Genomic DNA, 13,357 nt, shown 5'->3' on the forward strand with positions numbered 1-13,357 from the left:
ATAAGGTTGAAAATAAGATACCAGCTATATCAAAGGTTTTTATATTTTAATAATCAAGTAGTCTGTGATGAATTTAAAAAAAACCAAACAAAATCTATTCGAGGCAACAAAATAATGAAAATAATTAAACGTGGGCATCACTTATTTTAGAGATAAAATTTACTTACAATTAACAATACAATCATCTAGTACATTGGGAATACCAACATTGAACATAAGTTTATTGCCAATCTCCACTAATTCGATCATGAAAATCCTATTTACTGGATTCTAATATTAATTATTTCTTGAATTAAATAGTGTGCTAATGATTGCTAACGTTGAGAAAGAACAGGTAGACGTTATTTAATTAATTAAAAATTGAGTAACGATGCACTCAGTTATAAAATGCCCATACTCGCCATTACGTTTTATACCTACCTGTTTATCCGATACACCAGTTTTTACTTCAATAATAATTGCTTAAGAAAGATTAAAAAGGGTGTAATAAGATTAGTGGAACGAAGCAGAAAGCTATAGGTAGTTTCTGCCACGATTTGATTTGATGATCCTCGATAATATGCGGTTATAAACGCAGCTGTCAGCCACTCCCCATATTTATCAAAATTACTATTTTGATGAAGAAGTAAGATTTAGGCGTTCGCGTTACAGATGCTTTTTTTGTTTTAATGGGGTGCAGTAGGCAAATTATATACTCTCGATATGCTTACTTCTATCTATTTGTAATGTAATTACAGGTTAGGAGTCTGTTAGGTATAGGTCATGCTATAGTTGATGGTTTAGACGGCGGGGTCACTGGAATAATATACCGGGTGATTCATTAGAAGTGAGGACAATTTGAATTTCCCGCAAATCAAAAAAATTATGAAGTTGGTACTAACTGATAATCATTTATTTAATTGCAGTGGTGTATCATCATGCTTTCAGTAAATCGTTTACTTATTAATAATCTACAAATACTGCTTCTGTTTTACCACAAATTATAAGCTAACACTAGACACAGTACGTTTCTTACATATTTTAGTGCATCAACTCTAAAAATTGTTCAAAATGGAAAAAGTAATAAACCGCAAATGGCACACAATTAACGGCGACACTGGTTTCTTAAATGACAGTCATGACAGAAAAGAATGGTGGGTTCATAGCTCTCCGTTCATCCGTTGCGTTGATCCGTCAAACGGATAGTACATTTTGTTAAGGTTCATAGCAATCCGTCCACATTGTACATTTGCAAGTATAACCATAACCTAAACTTTATTTTGTACTGTACCCTCCGTGATTTTCAGTATGTGAAAATGGTACGAAAGTAAGAACACATTGCTATCTGATTATTACCGTGAAGAACGTATAGACGAACGCTGTTAACATACCAAACATAACCTCACTCTTGTTAAAAACGGACCAACGGAAACGTAAATGTTCAACTTCAACCAACTTTTCCGTCGTAAACGGACGACGTACGATTTAAAAATTTGCTGTCTTCTGATTGACTAACGGACAAACGGAAACGTATGAACGGAGAACTATGAACTTACCTTTACTAACGAAATTCAAACCGTCAATCTAATAATGCAAAAATACTAAAGCCTTACGCGCGAAATTCAAGCGATCATCACTTCTAATGAATCACCCGGTAGCTACTTCAATAGGCGATTATTTCAACAGAAAAAGGGTAACCAAATCAAACTAATTACGAAATGTAAAATAAACTTAAGGTTAATATAGGTACATACTTGTTACCACATATGAATGGAATTGCCATTTACTACATCGATATTCAACACTATACAGGGGAGCTGATAAGTTTAGAAATGATGGATTATCGGGGAAAATATACAAGATATCAAAAAAAGTTTTGGGGTTCCAATGGTTACTAGACAGTAATAATTTTAATTATACGGGGTTGGTTATAAAGGCGCTGAACACCAAAATTGCATTCTATTAACGAAACACCTTGTATATTATTTTTTTATTCTCTCATTGTTAAGCAAAATTTGTAAAGACGCACAATGTTACCTAAATGCAATCGTTTACGGGTTATCGAGTTTTGAAAATCAATACTGACAGGTTTGGAAACGGCCGATTATCGGAGAAAATATACAAGGTATCGAAAAAAGCTTTATACAATAGTTTTAAAGTTCTTCAATGTCTACTAGGCAGTAATAATTTGAATTGTACAGGGTTGGTCATAAAGGCGTGGCCTAGGGCGTGGCGAACCAAAATTGCATATTTTTTTAAAAAAATGGAATACTGCATATTATTCCATATTTCAATTTTTCTCTTAATTTTAATTTTAAGCAAAAGTGGTAAGAAGCATAATGCAACCAAATTCAATGGTTTCCGAGTTATCGAGTTTTGAAATTAAAGGCTATTATTTTAAAATTTATTGAATGAGGAACAATACTTAATGATTCCAAACAATAAATTGGTTCTTTTAACCACAGAATGTTTTCAAAAGAAATTCGTGATGTAATTAACTTTTGTTCTTCATTCAATAAATTTTAATACATTAGCGTTTATTTTCAAAAGTCGATACCGATTAAATTTTGGTTATGCTCCTACAATTTTGCTTAAAATTGAGAGAAGAATTGAAATATCGAATAATGTGCGGGGGTTCCATTTAAAAAATGTAACATTGGTGTGCCACGCCTTTATGACCAATTACCCTGTATAATTAAAATTATTACTGCCTAGTAGATATTAAAAACCCCAAAACTTTTGTATACAACTGTTTTCGATATCTTGTATAGGTATTTTCTTCTCTAATCGATCGTTTCCAGACTTATCAGCGGCTATGTATCTACAATAAGTTTAGGTATATCAGACAGTAGGTACGCTATCAAAAATGCGACAAAAATGTTGGGGTAATTTCTTCGGTTTGGGAGAAAACAGCTGCTTATGACTTTTATTCAAACAGAGGTTATTTTACGTGATCGGAAATTTGCATTTCCCCTTTAATGTTTTTCTGAGCAACCATAAGAGTTACAAAGGCTGATGCACGTTTATTCCCTTCCCGATTTTGTATTTTTTTAAAAAAAATTCCTACCTCGAAAAGGTGCACCCCTAAAAGAGGTGTAACAAATTCTAATTTCGACGAAATTTGGTACCTGGTGGTTTTTGAACATGAAAATCACGAACCTGAAATTAGTTTTAAGAAATTCGAAAAAAAATTCCACTGCAATTCTTGACCGGGCAACTAAAATGGAGAGAATTCCATGAAATTGCCCCTTCGTCCTTTCGTGGTGGGAATTTTGAAAAAAAATTGCAAAATCGGAAATGGCATACCTACCCCAAAAACCTATTCAAAGACATACTAACAGTCTTTGTAACTCATTATGATTCCTGAGAAAAAAATTAAATGAGAAATGCAAAATTTCATCATTTTTTTAGGGTGACTCCCAAACAAAACACCTTGGACGCTCGGTTTATTTGGAACAAGTGCTTGTTTGTTGTTAATAATTATTTCCATCAGTTTTCCCATACAAAAGGTTTGACTAGTTGGGCGATGCTTTTTCCCGGAATCCTGGGTCCATTGATTTGAATTACAATGACCTCCTGCTATTAATTAGGGTAAGTACCTTCTTTCCACAGCACATTAAAGAGTTATAGAAAGATTCTTTTAGTACCGGGTGACCCAATAAGACTGTTCCCCGGCCATATCTCGAGAACCGTTCGTCGTATGACTTAGGAGGAAAAAAACTGGCCTCTTTGGGTGTTATTTGGCTACCTACTTTTTCATAAAGAAAAAGTCATATCATTCCATTTGATTTTTTAAGATTTTGGATCGTAGTGTCAAAACTAGCCCCCTGGCGGAGAAGGAAACAACTAAATTAACTATATTTTGGTTGATTCTTGTTGCCCAAGGAATGCTTTTTTCAACGATACCAAATTTGTTACAATCGGTCAAACTGTTAAGAAGTTAAAGCAGGATATTGCAAAAAACCATTGAAAGCCCCACGCCATCTTTGTTTTTGAAATAACCGAGTTTTTCTTTTTACGAAAATGTGAAAACAATTTTTTAGTTTTTTATGCGAAATTTAAAGAAAATGCAATTTTAAAATGTACTATGGCAGTTACGCCCTCTGTTGGTCATTTTTAGAACTTGAAAATATTTTCCAGCGATTTTTCATAACCGATTTACCCAATAATTTTTTTTACCACTAAATAAGTCATATGACGAACGATTTTCGAGATATAGCCGAGGAACAGTCTTATTGGGTCACCCGGTACATGTGTCAATTTATTGAACATTTGGTTGCAGATCCCATCTGGTCCTGGGGCCTTCGTTTTCCTACTTTGCATCCCAAACTCCAGTTCTTGGAATGTAAAAAGGTTCATTATATTCCAAATCAAGGTGAGTAGTATCGAACAATAATTCAATTTCGTTTTCTTTTTTGTTTTAGAGAAATGGGGGTGGAATTGCTTACATTTACGCATTTGCTGGCCGTTTACTGCATCTTATGCTGTAATACTATTTTGAAATTCTAAAGAATAAATTGTTTGAGTTTGGTCAGTGCCACTAATTACCTACATTTATTTTTTCCATGTACCTACTTTTTATGTTAGAACTGTTGCTGCAGCAGTTCATACACCTTTCTTTATTTTACACTGTGGTTTTAACATACATTTTAAGTTTTTTAGAAAATTGTAACGGGTCGCTACTTATATTGATATGTTCGAATTCAAAATTCAAGCGACGAGTATCGTTAGCGTAAATAGAGACACCGTTTCACACAACGTAGTTACTTTATAACAATGTGATCTGCAAATTTTAGCAATGATAATTGTTTATGTGAATGGAAGATTTGTCTTGAATTAGATGTGCTGATTTTGCATTTTGTAGATTCATGCAGGTTCATGGGAAATGTAGTGTCGCTTTTGCATTTGCCCTTAGTAAGTAGTTGTATTTTGTGTTCATTTTCAAATTTAAGTTTTGTGCTGTAACAAAAGGTAATTTACTTATAGTTGTAATTGTAATTATTCACTTTACTGTACATTACGTGGCCTTCAGCTGCTTTGAACTAAAGGGTAAGTAATCCTTGACTTTTTTAATTGCAAGTTTCACTATAAGGTGTATGGCCTTTTCTAATTTTTATTTGATCCTTTAGATCAATTAGCAACTGCCTTTTCTCCCCCGCATATAGATGCCTAAGTTATAAAATTACTTAGCGGCATTAACCTCGAAATAAAACTTAGTCTAAGAGCTACCGTATCCAGGGCCTTAGATGCATTCCGGATTGGAGAAGGTTCGGCTCATTAACAAAGTATTTTTGATTCATTTTACACTTTTCATTAGTTATTTAATAAACTTCCTGTTGCTTTTCAATAATCGTGTTATTTGCGTTCCATCTTTCCGATAGTAAGCTTATGTACGAGTGCGTGCGACCTAATCTTTTACAACGCAGGGAATCCGGGCATTGTTGAGTGAGAGCTTTGTATTTTGTTTTACGCGTGGGAGCTTGATTACAATTATCTTTTATTTTTTAAGAATTTGCATGTAGATACAGGCTAAAATTGAAAAAATTCCTACTACTTTACTTTCGGAGATATCTCGAGAAAAACGAAATTTTGCTAAATCGTTTTTATTTATTACCGAAGTTATTTAAACAGATATTTCAACATAAATGATAAGTACATCATTATGCCCGCTTTTTCCCTATACAAGATGCTAGTTTTACATTTTAAGTCTGACGTTTCGTCTCCGGTTAACCATCATCAACTTTGGTTTTTCTTATGGAAGTCATTTTGACTTTTTGCGTAATTGAATAGAGCATTTTTTTCTGATTTTACAAAAATACAGCGGAATGTTTCAAAACGGCATTTTGTTAAGCATCAAATTACGCAACTTTGCCAAATTTATAAAATAAAAAGGATTTTTGGCCGCGAGCGGTAAATAATGACTGTTTTAAACAAGGACACTAGCTTTTGGCGAGGCGCCGCTTGCTCATCGGGCAGCAAACTAAACCGTGCTGCACCTGCACCCTCATTTGTCAAAACGGCCAATATAGCGTCCCTGACCGCAAACGTTTAAAAGCAGAGCATCCGCCGTCCCTCCGGCAACAGCGCTCGCCGCATGCACTTCAACTATCATTTTGCATATACAGGGTGTTACATACAAAGATCTAAAAAAATTGGTTACTGAGAAAAAAATTAAAGAAAAGTTTTTTGAGGGTAGTTCCCAAACGAAACACATTGGACCCTCGGGTTACTTGGAAAAAGTGCTCGTTTTGATCCTCCCTGCCACCCAATTTTACATACACATGTAACACCCTGTATTGTAATTAATATATTCCATAAAACGTAACAGCATTTTATTTAGTGTCGCCTGCTAAAAAGAGCTTGCATACTGTTGCAGAGAACCACTTTTCCAAATTTTACTATAACCGCCCGACAGTAAACTGTTAAACATGGCCATATACCTACTAATAATTAAAAATGACACAATGCTTCCACAAAGTTTCGTTTCACTTTCTACAAAAACTGTTCAATCATTTTTAAATTTGGTCATAATAGGAGTTCACATTATTAAAATGAAGATCATATCTTCAAAAGCATCACTTGTTTCAGACATTTCATGTGTTAGGGTCAGTGGGATAAGGCATGAACTAAACCAATCCACAAAACAAATAGAATAGAAGGTAAGTACATTTATATTTTATCTTTTAAATCTTTCTTTATGGTAGATTTATAAAAATCAAATATTCCTTCAGCAGCTTTTTTACAGAGTTCCAGAGCACTTTGGTATTGCGCTAAGTTGAACGATCCGGAAGTGTGAGACGCAATTAGTCCTTTACCTATACTATCAAACACAAATATAAAACTAGCGGCTGCAGTTTCCAAAAATAAATCGTCTGGATCCAAATGGAAATTTCCCTCGTCATCTAAACCACAACTTGCACTGGCAAATAAAAATTTCATATCTGTACCAGCATTAAGTAAGGCTAAACAGCAGGCATTTATGGCACAAGGAATTATCTAAAAAAAATTTTTTTAATTACAGCACATCAACTTTCAACTTACTCCTCCACAATTCTGCATTTCTTGAATTATAATTACAATTGAGGATCTTGGATAAAGTGCTGAAGCTAACGCTGCCTCACAAACGTTGTGCAATATTGATTCACACAACTTATCAGCAATTCCTGAAAGGATATCAGTGAGCATAAAACGGTAGAGGGGGGTACACAACACATTATACACTTTATCAAAATTAATAATCAATTGCATATGAAAAATGAATTTTATCTAAGGAATGCATTTCGCTAATTACATAATTTCAAGGGAGACGGAAGTGTCTAAAATGAAACATTGCCTACATAATTTAACTATGCAAAAAATTTTCGATTTCCATTTTAAAAACGGACCTGCGATTTTTGTCAGGATTACCAAATCAGAAAAACGTTAGCATCAGGTTTATGAAATATTTAACAAAATAACATCTTTTTAATGGAACTCCCTGTATATTTTTACATATTTTGAGAGAAATATATTCGTAATTAATCTAATATCACAGCTGCAACTGCAACAAATGGTTTATTTATGCTGAATTTTGTTCTCTTTCAAAATATATAGAATTTCCCTTTAAAAAAATATTGTGTAGAATATTGCAATGAACCAGTGCTTTTTTTATTGGACCATTGTAATACAGAGAAAAAATGCCCTATATCATTGCTTATATTTCGAAATTGAACTGATCTTGTATCTCCAATAATAAAAAAACTTAGCTCAAATGCCTCAAATAGTGGTAAGTTTAGTTAGACCTCACTCTAAAGGTGTCCAAAATAAAAATGAACAGCACAACGATTTTACGAAAACTGTACGTTAGAAATCTGTATTGTATTGTAAGTTTGTAACCCTATGCCGTATTTTTTTCTTGGGCACATGCTATAGGATGACCTACACTTTTTAGCTTTTCCTTAAAAGTATTTACACATTGCAACAACTGTATTCGCCAAATATCACGTTAACGTATCATTCTGTACAACGTTTATATGCTGGAGACAATTGCAAGAATAGTTCTCACCAACCACCATTTGATTTGCAACTTAAAATAAGCTTTCTATCTTCTATGCATAGAAAGTGATTTGTAAAGCAAATCATTTATTCCAAGATAACACTAAATTGTGGCTTAACATTTATGAGCGCATTGGAACATTGAAAACAGCATTTTCTCCTAGTGTACACCTTAAATTAATATAACAATGGTAATAAACAGATAAACCTTCCGTTTAGTGCTGTACCCGACCTCCTCCTACAGCACATTATACCTACACCCACCTGGCATTCCCGATTTTGGGCAATAGTGTGTCTCAACTGATGCTTTATTTATCAATATCTTATGTGGTTTTACTTCAATAGGTCCATAAATTCCCACAATGACGGCAGTTTCACCTAAAATGAAAAATTCAGTATACACAGTAATCTTTAGCGAGTACCTTGGCTAATGAACACAGATCCGTCCGGTCTTGTGAACATGCCTAATTTACAATTAACTTCTCTCATACTCAAATTTACATTACTTTCGACTTCCATTACTTTGTAATAATAATGGTAGGTGCATACAAAATAATTGTGATAAATACATAAGGTAAGGTTAGGAAATAGTGGTTGAAATTTATAGGTTACCTGATACAAATGGCCGACCAAAAGTTACTTGAACTACTTATTAAAATAGTGTAGTCGTATTGTAACTCATAAGTGCATGTATGCATACTTATACAGTGAGTTTTTTTAAATGCGAACATAAGAGTTTGCATGCAATGTAATTTCCCTATGTTCGATTTAAAAAAAACACATCAATCTATGAGGTGTGCGCCGTTCACATTCCCAAAACGCACAACATGTGCGACTAGGAACAGCAACTCTATAGTCTTTATGATGAAGAGCGCTCGGTAAGGTTTTTTTAAAGAAGCCATGTGAGGCCATAGCAACTTTAGGATACATTTTTCTTAAACTTACGATACCTTGACCTCACAGGCCACGCACCGACACCACAAGTCATTGTGAACCAACCTTCAATTATTTGTAGGTCATGTGCACCTGGTATTCTACTAATTTGATCTATTCAATACATATGAAGAAAATAAGAAAATAAATACCAAAAACAACTACAATAAATGTTCGAAGTGTCCTCCTTGACATTCTAAGCAATAACCTAATCGATTCGTAATTAAATTTGACGGCGGTATTTTTAAAAATGTGACAGCTGTCAATTGTATCTACTACTCATTTGAACTACTCAATAGATTGATGTTTTTTTTAAAATCGAACATAGGGAAGTTCCGTAGCCGAAAAACCTTAGACCATATAGTACATGGACTGCTAATTGTAACTAAAATATGGTCAAGGACATCGCCTGGGTATGTGAGTTTCAGGGTAAACGAGTCTGTCCGAAATTGTCCGATGAGACACGATTTTAGACTGTCAACCTATAAATTAACAAATGTCAATTAAGGGTGTATTCCACTTAAATTTTAATTCTATTTGACGTATGATGGGTTGCATAATATTTACTTGTAATGAAATGGTAACGAATAAACAAAGATTGAAGAATTTACCTGCCCAACCATTGTACAAAGTAAACAAGTAATTACGCTAATTTAACCAGGTCATTAGTCATTGTGACGAATATGCATATATAATTATGCATCGATTAGAAAACGCAAATCATTGTCACAACGGCTATCAATAATTTCACTTTTCCCAGTTTTTAACAAGACGCATATATTTTTTTTAACCCAGCAATCCATGAATTGTATTGACCCTATCTGGAAAATAACGCATGTAAGCGAATAAGTACCTATAAATTAGATATCTTTAAAAAAATGTACATTTTTTACTAATATTCTAGATGTGTTACAAAAAATCGTCTAATTCGGGACCAACACAAAATAAATGAGAACTAACGCTTTTTACGCAAATTATATCTCTTTCCGAAGGATGCTACATGGGGATAATCTCAAATTTGTATCACACTAAAATTTTAGGGGTGTTTCAAAATTTCGTCTAATTCGGGAACAACACAAAATAAATCAGAACTAACGCTTTTTACGCAAATTACAATTCTTTCCGAAGGATGCTACATGGGAATAATCTCAAAATTTTATCACACTAACATTTTAGGAGTGTTACAAAAAACGTCAGAAAAGACGCAAACTTTTAATTCACCCAAAAATAAATCACATTTCCCGTGTGAATTCTATTACCCAGTATATTATGGAATTATAATACCTTCTAATGAATCCGGTTTCTATTTGTAAATTAGTCCCGATAAACGCAACAATGCCGCTAATGAAGTCAGGCCTGCTGTATGATGTGTTGCCTACTGTACATTTATAAATGGTGACTGACTTCACTAAACGCTGGAAGTTTTCGTAAAAAATTTCGAATGAATATTTCGTCTAAAATTTTTTGTAATTTATTTGAAAGTTTGGTCGAAGGCTCTATGGTTTGCTAATGTTTTTTCTGAGTATGCTACAGGGAGATTTTTAAAATAATTTGTGTTGACGCCGTTTTACCTATAAAAGTTCACTTTTTATTGGCAGTGCTCTAAAAAATTGATTTTTCTTAAATATTAAAATTTTGTTCTGTAGCATACTTTTTAAATGTATAATTTACACGAAAAAAATTCGCCCCGTCTTTCATCTCATGTTTTACAGAATTGAGACGAAATATAAATCGCACTATTTTCGCATAAATGTTGTACTACTGGATTACACCCTTAATTAATCGCCTAGATATGGCAAAAAAAGCAAACCTGTTCTTATTTGTGGACGTATAGAAGATAATCAAGAGTATAAAGCTTCCCGTACTACGCGGTTACCATAAAAGCTACTCTTTACGCAATCCGAGTGGTGTTCATACGACTTAGTTTACCCTGAGATTCACATACCCTAAAGTCCCTAGATTGCCAGGGACTTTAACATACCCACGACTACAGTGCCCTCTATCCGTGACCACCCATTTTATATTGAAAGCGTAGGTCTAAGCGAAAAACAGATGATACATTGCCAGAGCCGTCTTTAGGATGGAGCGAGTGGAGCGGCCGCTCCAGGCCTCGCGCTTAGGAAGGTCTCACGACAAGCCTTTACTCGCGCCAAAAAATACGTAAAAGTTTTAGTTGAATGAAAATAATATAATAATGTACAGATATACGTGCCTAAAATTTACAGGGTGTTCATTTGAAAACTTCCCACCACGTATATTTATCGAAAACTACTGCCGAAACAAGACAAAATTTGTCTTGTCAAGGTAACCCTCTCCCCCCGGGTTATTCCCTTAAAAATTTTAAATGACAAGTGGTATCGAGTTATAGCTTGTTTGAAAGGTCTTTATTCCGAAGTCCTTTATCTTGACGTTTGATTTTTTAAAATCGCTGGATTTTTTTTCGATAAAATTAGAATAATTTCCACTCTTTCGGTTAGTTTGTCAACCATCTTGGCAGTAAAATCTGAATCAATAAATTAATTTTCTCTATCTCAAGATTGTCACAAAGGTAACTGACAGCAAATTAAATTTTTTCTTTCCCATAACAACAAATAAGTGATATATTCTTGTGTTTTTGTTTTCTATCTGAACAAATTAAGATAAATAAACATTTCAATTCACCCGCGCTCCCCCTCGATCGTTCTGGTAATCGTTGGAAAAAAAGGCCCTAAAAAAATATTTCGCTCCAGGCCTCGCATTTGATAAGGACGGCTCTGTACATTGCACATGCACATTTGATTTTCTCGTTTGCATCATGTTGTCGAACTGACTTACTTGTGGTTGTTTACTTTCGAGATTAGAATACAAAATTCCATAAGCGATAAAAGGTATTAAATAATCAATTTCTTATCTCTTAAGGCCGATTAGAGTTCCGTAACGGTAAGAGCTAGGTAGCGATAAGAAATAAGAAGAATAAACATTCAAATTATAATGGTGGCATTCAGAGTTTTTCCGTAAGACGCAAGTACTTAAGTAGTAAGAGATAAGAAATGGATTATTTCATTTCATACCTTATCGTTTACGGAATCAGGTGCAACCGTTCAGGGTATCGATTCCCGAAGTTAGTCGATATGCTCCGTGATGTGCATGTGATGTGACCGGCTGCCATGACGTCATGATCGTATACGATAGGGATAAGTTCAAGTTTAGCTGCATTCCCGAATCGCGAACAAACTGTATGCGCTAACCAATCACAGACAAGAATTGAACTGTCATTTGTCAGTTTTGTATTTTGTTTCGTTTTTGCATTAAGGATACTGTTATTTAACCAGAAAATCCTCGAACAATTCCATGTTTTATTTCACAGAAAATATGTGAATTTATAGGTTAGGGCACTGAATAACCTCTATAGCAAAACAGCTGCAAGATCCGTCCTGTAGCTGCTACTGCGCATGACTTTCACGCAACGAGTGGTCTAGACCAGTCGTTGCGTTCGATCAACTTTTCGCTCGATGTGGTAGGTTCGAGAATGCAGTGACATTCATGTTCACATCAAGGTCAGTCGATGTGAACAAAGCACATCTTCGGGAATCGACGCCGTTCGATCGTGCGGGTTCGTTAGCGTTTTGTATAAAAAATTGAACAGCTGTGCGCAGTGTTGCCGTGTCGTGTTTTTTTTTATTAAGATCAAATCGCGCATGTGCAAGGTACCAATAAATTATTTTACGGTCTTCCCCTACGTTACCGCTTTTTTCATATTTCGTACCTCATACCGCTCTGAATTACTTTTGGCGATTATGCAGAATGTCTGGAGATCTTTAAGCGGAAAACGACACTCAACATTTGATTCAGACAGATAAACATCAAGGCAATACTATGCGATCAAAAATGAGTTGCTGTCGAGTCACCTTTGGATCTTTTGTTTACATGGAAAATCCTATTTAACTTGAACTTCCAAAGGCGACTCGACAGCAACTCATTGTTGATCGCCCGTTATTTCAAAATTCTATAACACAATCGAAAATAGAGACGATAAGCGATATTTAATTCCAGGCTCAAGGGTTATGTCAACCCCTCTATAGGGTCATTATGCTATACATAGATAGTTAAATTGATTAAGATGTAAATTTTTGGTCTGTCCTAATATTAAAGTATATTTCAAATTAGTTACAGCTATTTTTCCATATTGATCAATATATTGTGCTAACTCAAACGAAATTGGCTTCCTAACTCCAGGCGAACTAATGATCTCATTTAATTAATTTGTAAAGTGCAGTTCATGTCACTAGAACTTAGAAGGTATCCAATATATGAAAATTGCAACTAATTTTCAAAAAAAACCTATGGTGGTGGTGTTGTTGTTTTTTATGTACGCGGTAACGAGGCCATAAACACCACAAACCCGAAATGTTACTCTATTCTGTTCACCTTG

General features: G+C 34.4%; 1 protein-coding gene across 1 annotated transcript; it reads right to left on the bottom strand.

Moving 5' to 3' along the window:
- Positions 1–6,632: 6,632 nt before the first annotated feature.
- Positions 6,633–8,639, bottom strand: LOC116182127 (exosome complex component RRP46). Its single transcript, XM_031502630.1, has 4 exons — positions 8,436–8,639; positions 8,278–8,391; positions 7,021–7,142; positions 6,633–6,975 (listed from the first exon to the last, which is right to left on the bottom strand). The coding sequence occupies exons 1-4, from the start codon at positions 8,530–8,532 to the stop codon at positions 6,649–6,651; spliced, it is 660 nt and encodes a 219-aa protein (XP_031358490.1). The 5' UTR covers positions 8,533–8,639; the 3' UTR covers positions 6,633–6,648.
- Between the last annotated feature and the right edge of the window lie 4,718 nt (positions 8,640–13,357).

The sequence above is a fragment of the Photinus pyralis genome, unplaced genomic scaffold (genome assembly GCF_008802855.1).
Source record: "Photinus pyralis isolate 1611_PpyrPB1 unplaced genomic scaffold, Ppyr1.3 Ppyr1.4_LG1, whole genome shotgun sequence".
In the NCBI taxonomy this organism is placed as follows: Eukaryota; Metazoa; Arthropoda; class Insecta; order Coleoptera; family Lampyridae; genus Photinus; species Photinus pyralis.

What these genes read in the sequence shown, in the direction of transcription:
- LOC116182127 (XM_031502630.1), bottom strand. Translation starts at nt 8,532, where the DNA reads ATGGAAGTCGAAAGTAATGTAAATTTGAGTATGAGAGAAGTTAATTGT. An exon ending in ATCTGTGTTCATTAGCCAAG is followed by an intron (nt 8,392 to 8,435) that starts GTACTCGCTAAA and finishes TTTTCATTTTAG; the next exon opens with GTGAAACTGCCGTCATTGTG. An exon ending in CCCAAAATCGGGAATGCCAG is followed by an intron (nt 7,143 to 8,277) that starts GTGGGTGTAGGT and finishes ATATCCTTTCAG; the next exon opens with GAATTGCTGATAAGTTGTGT.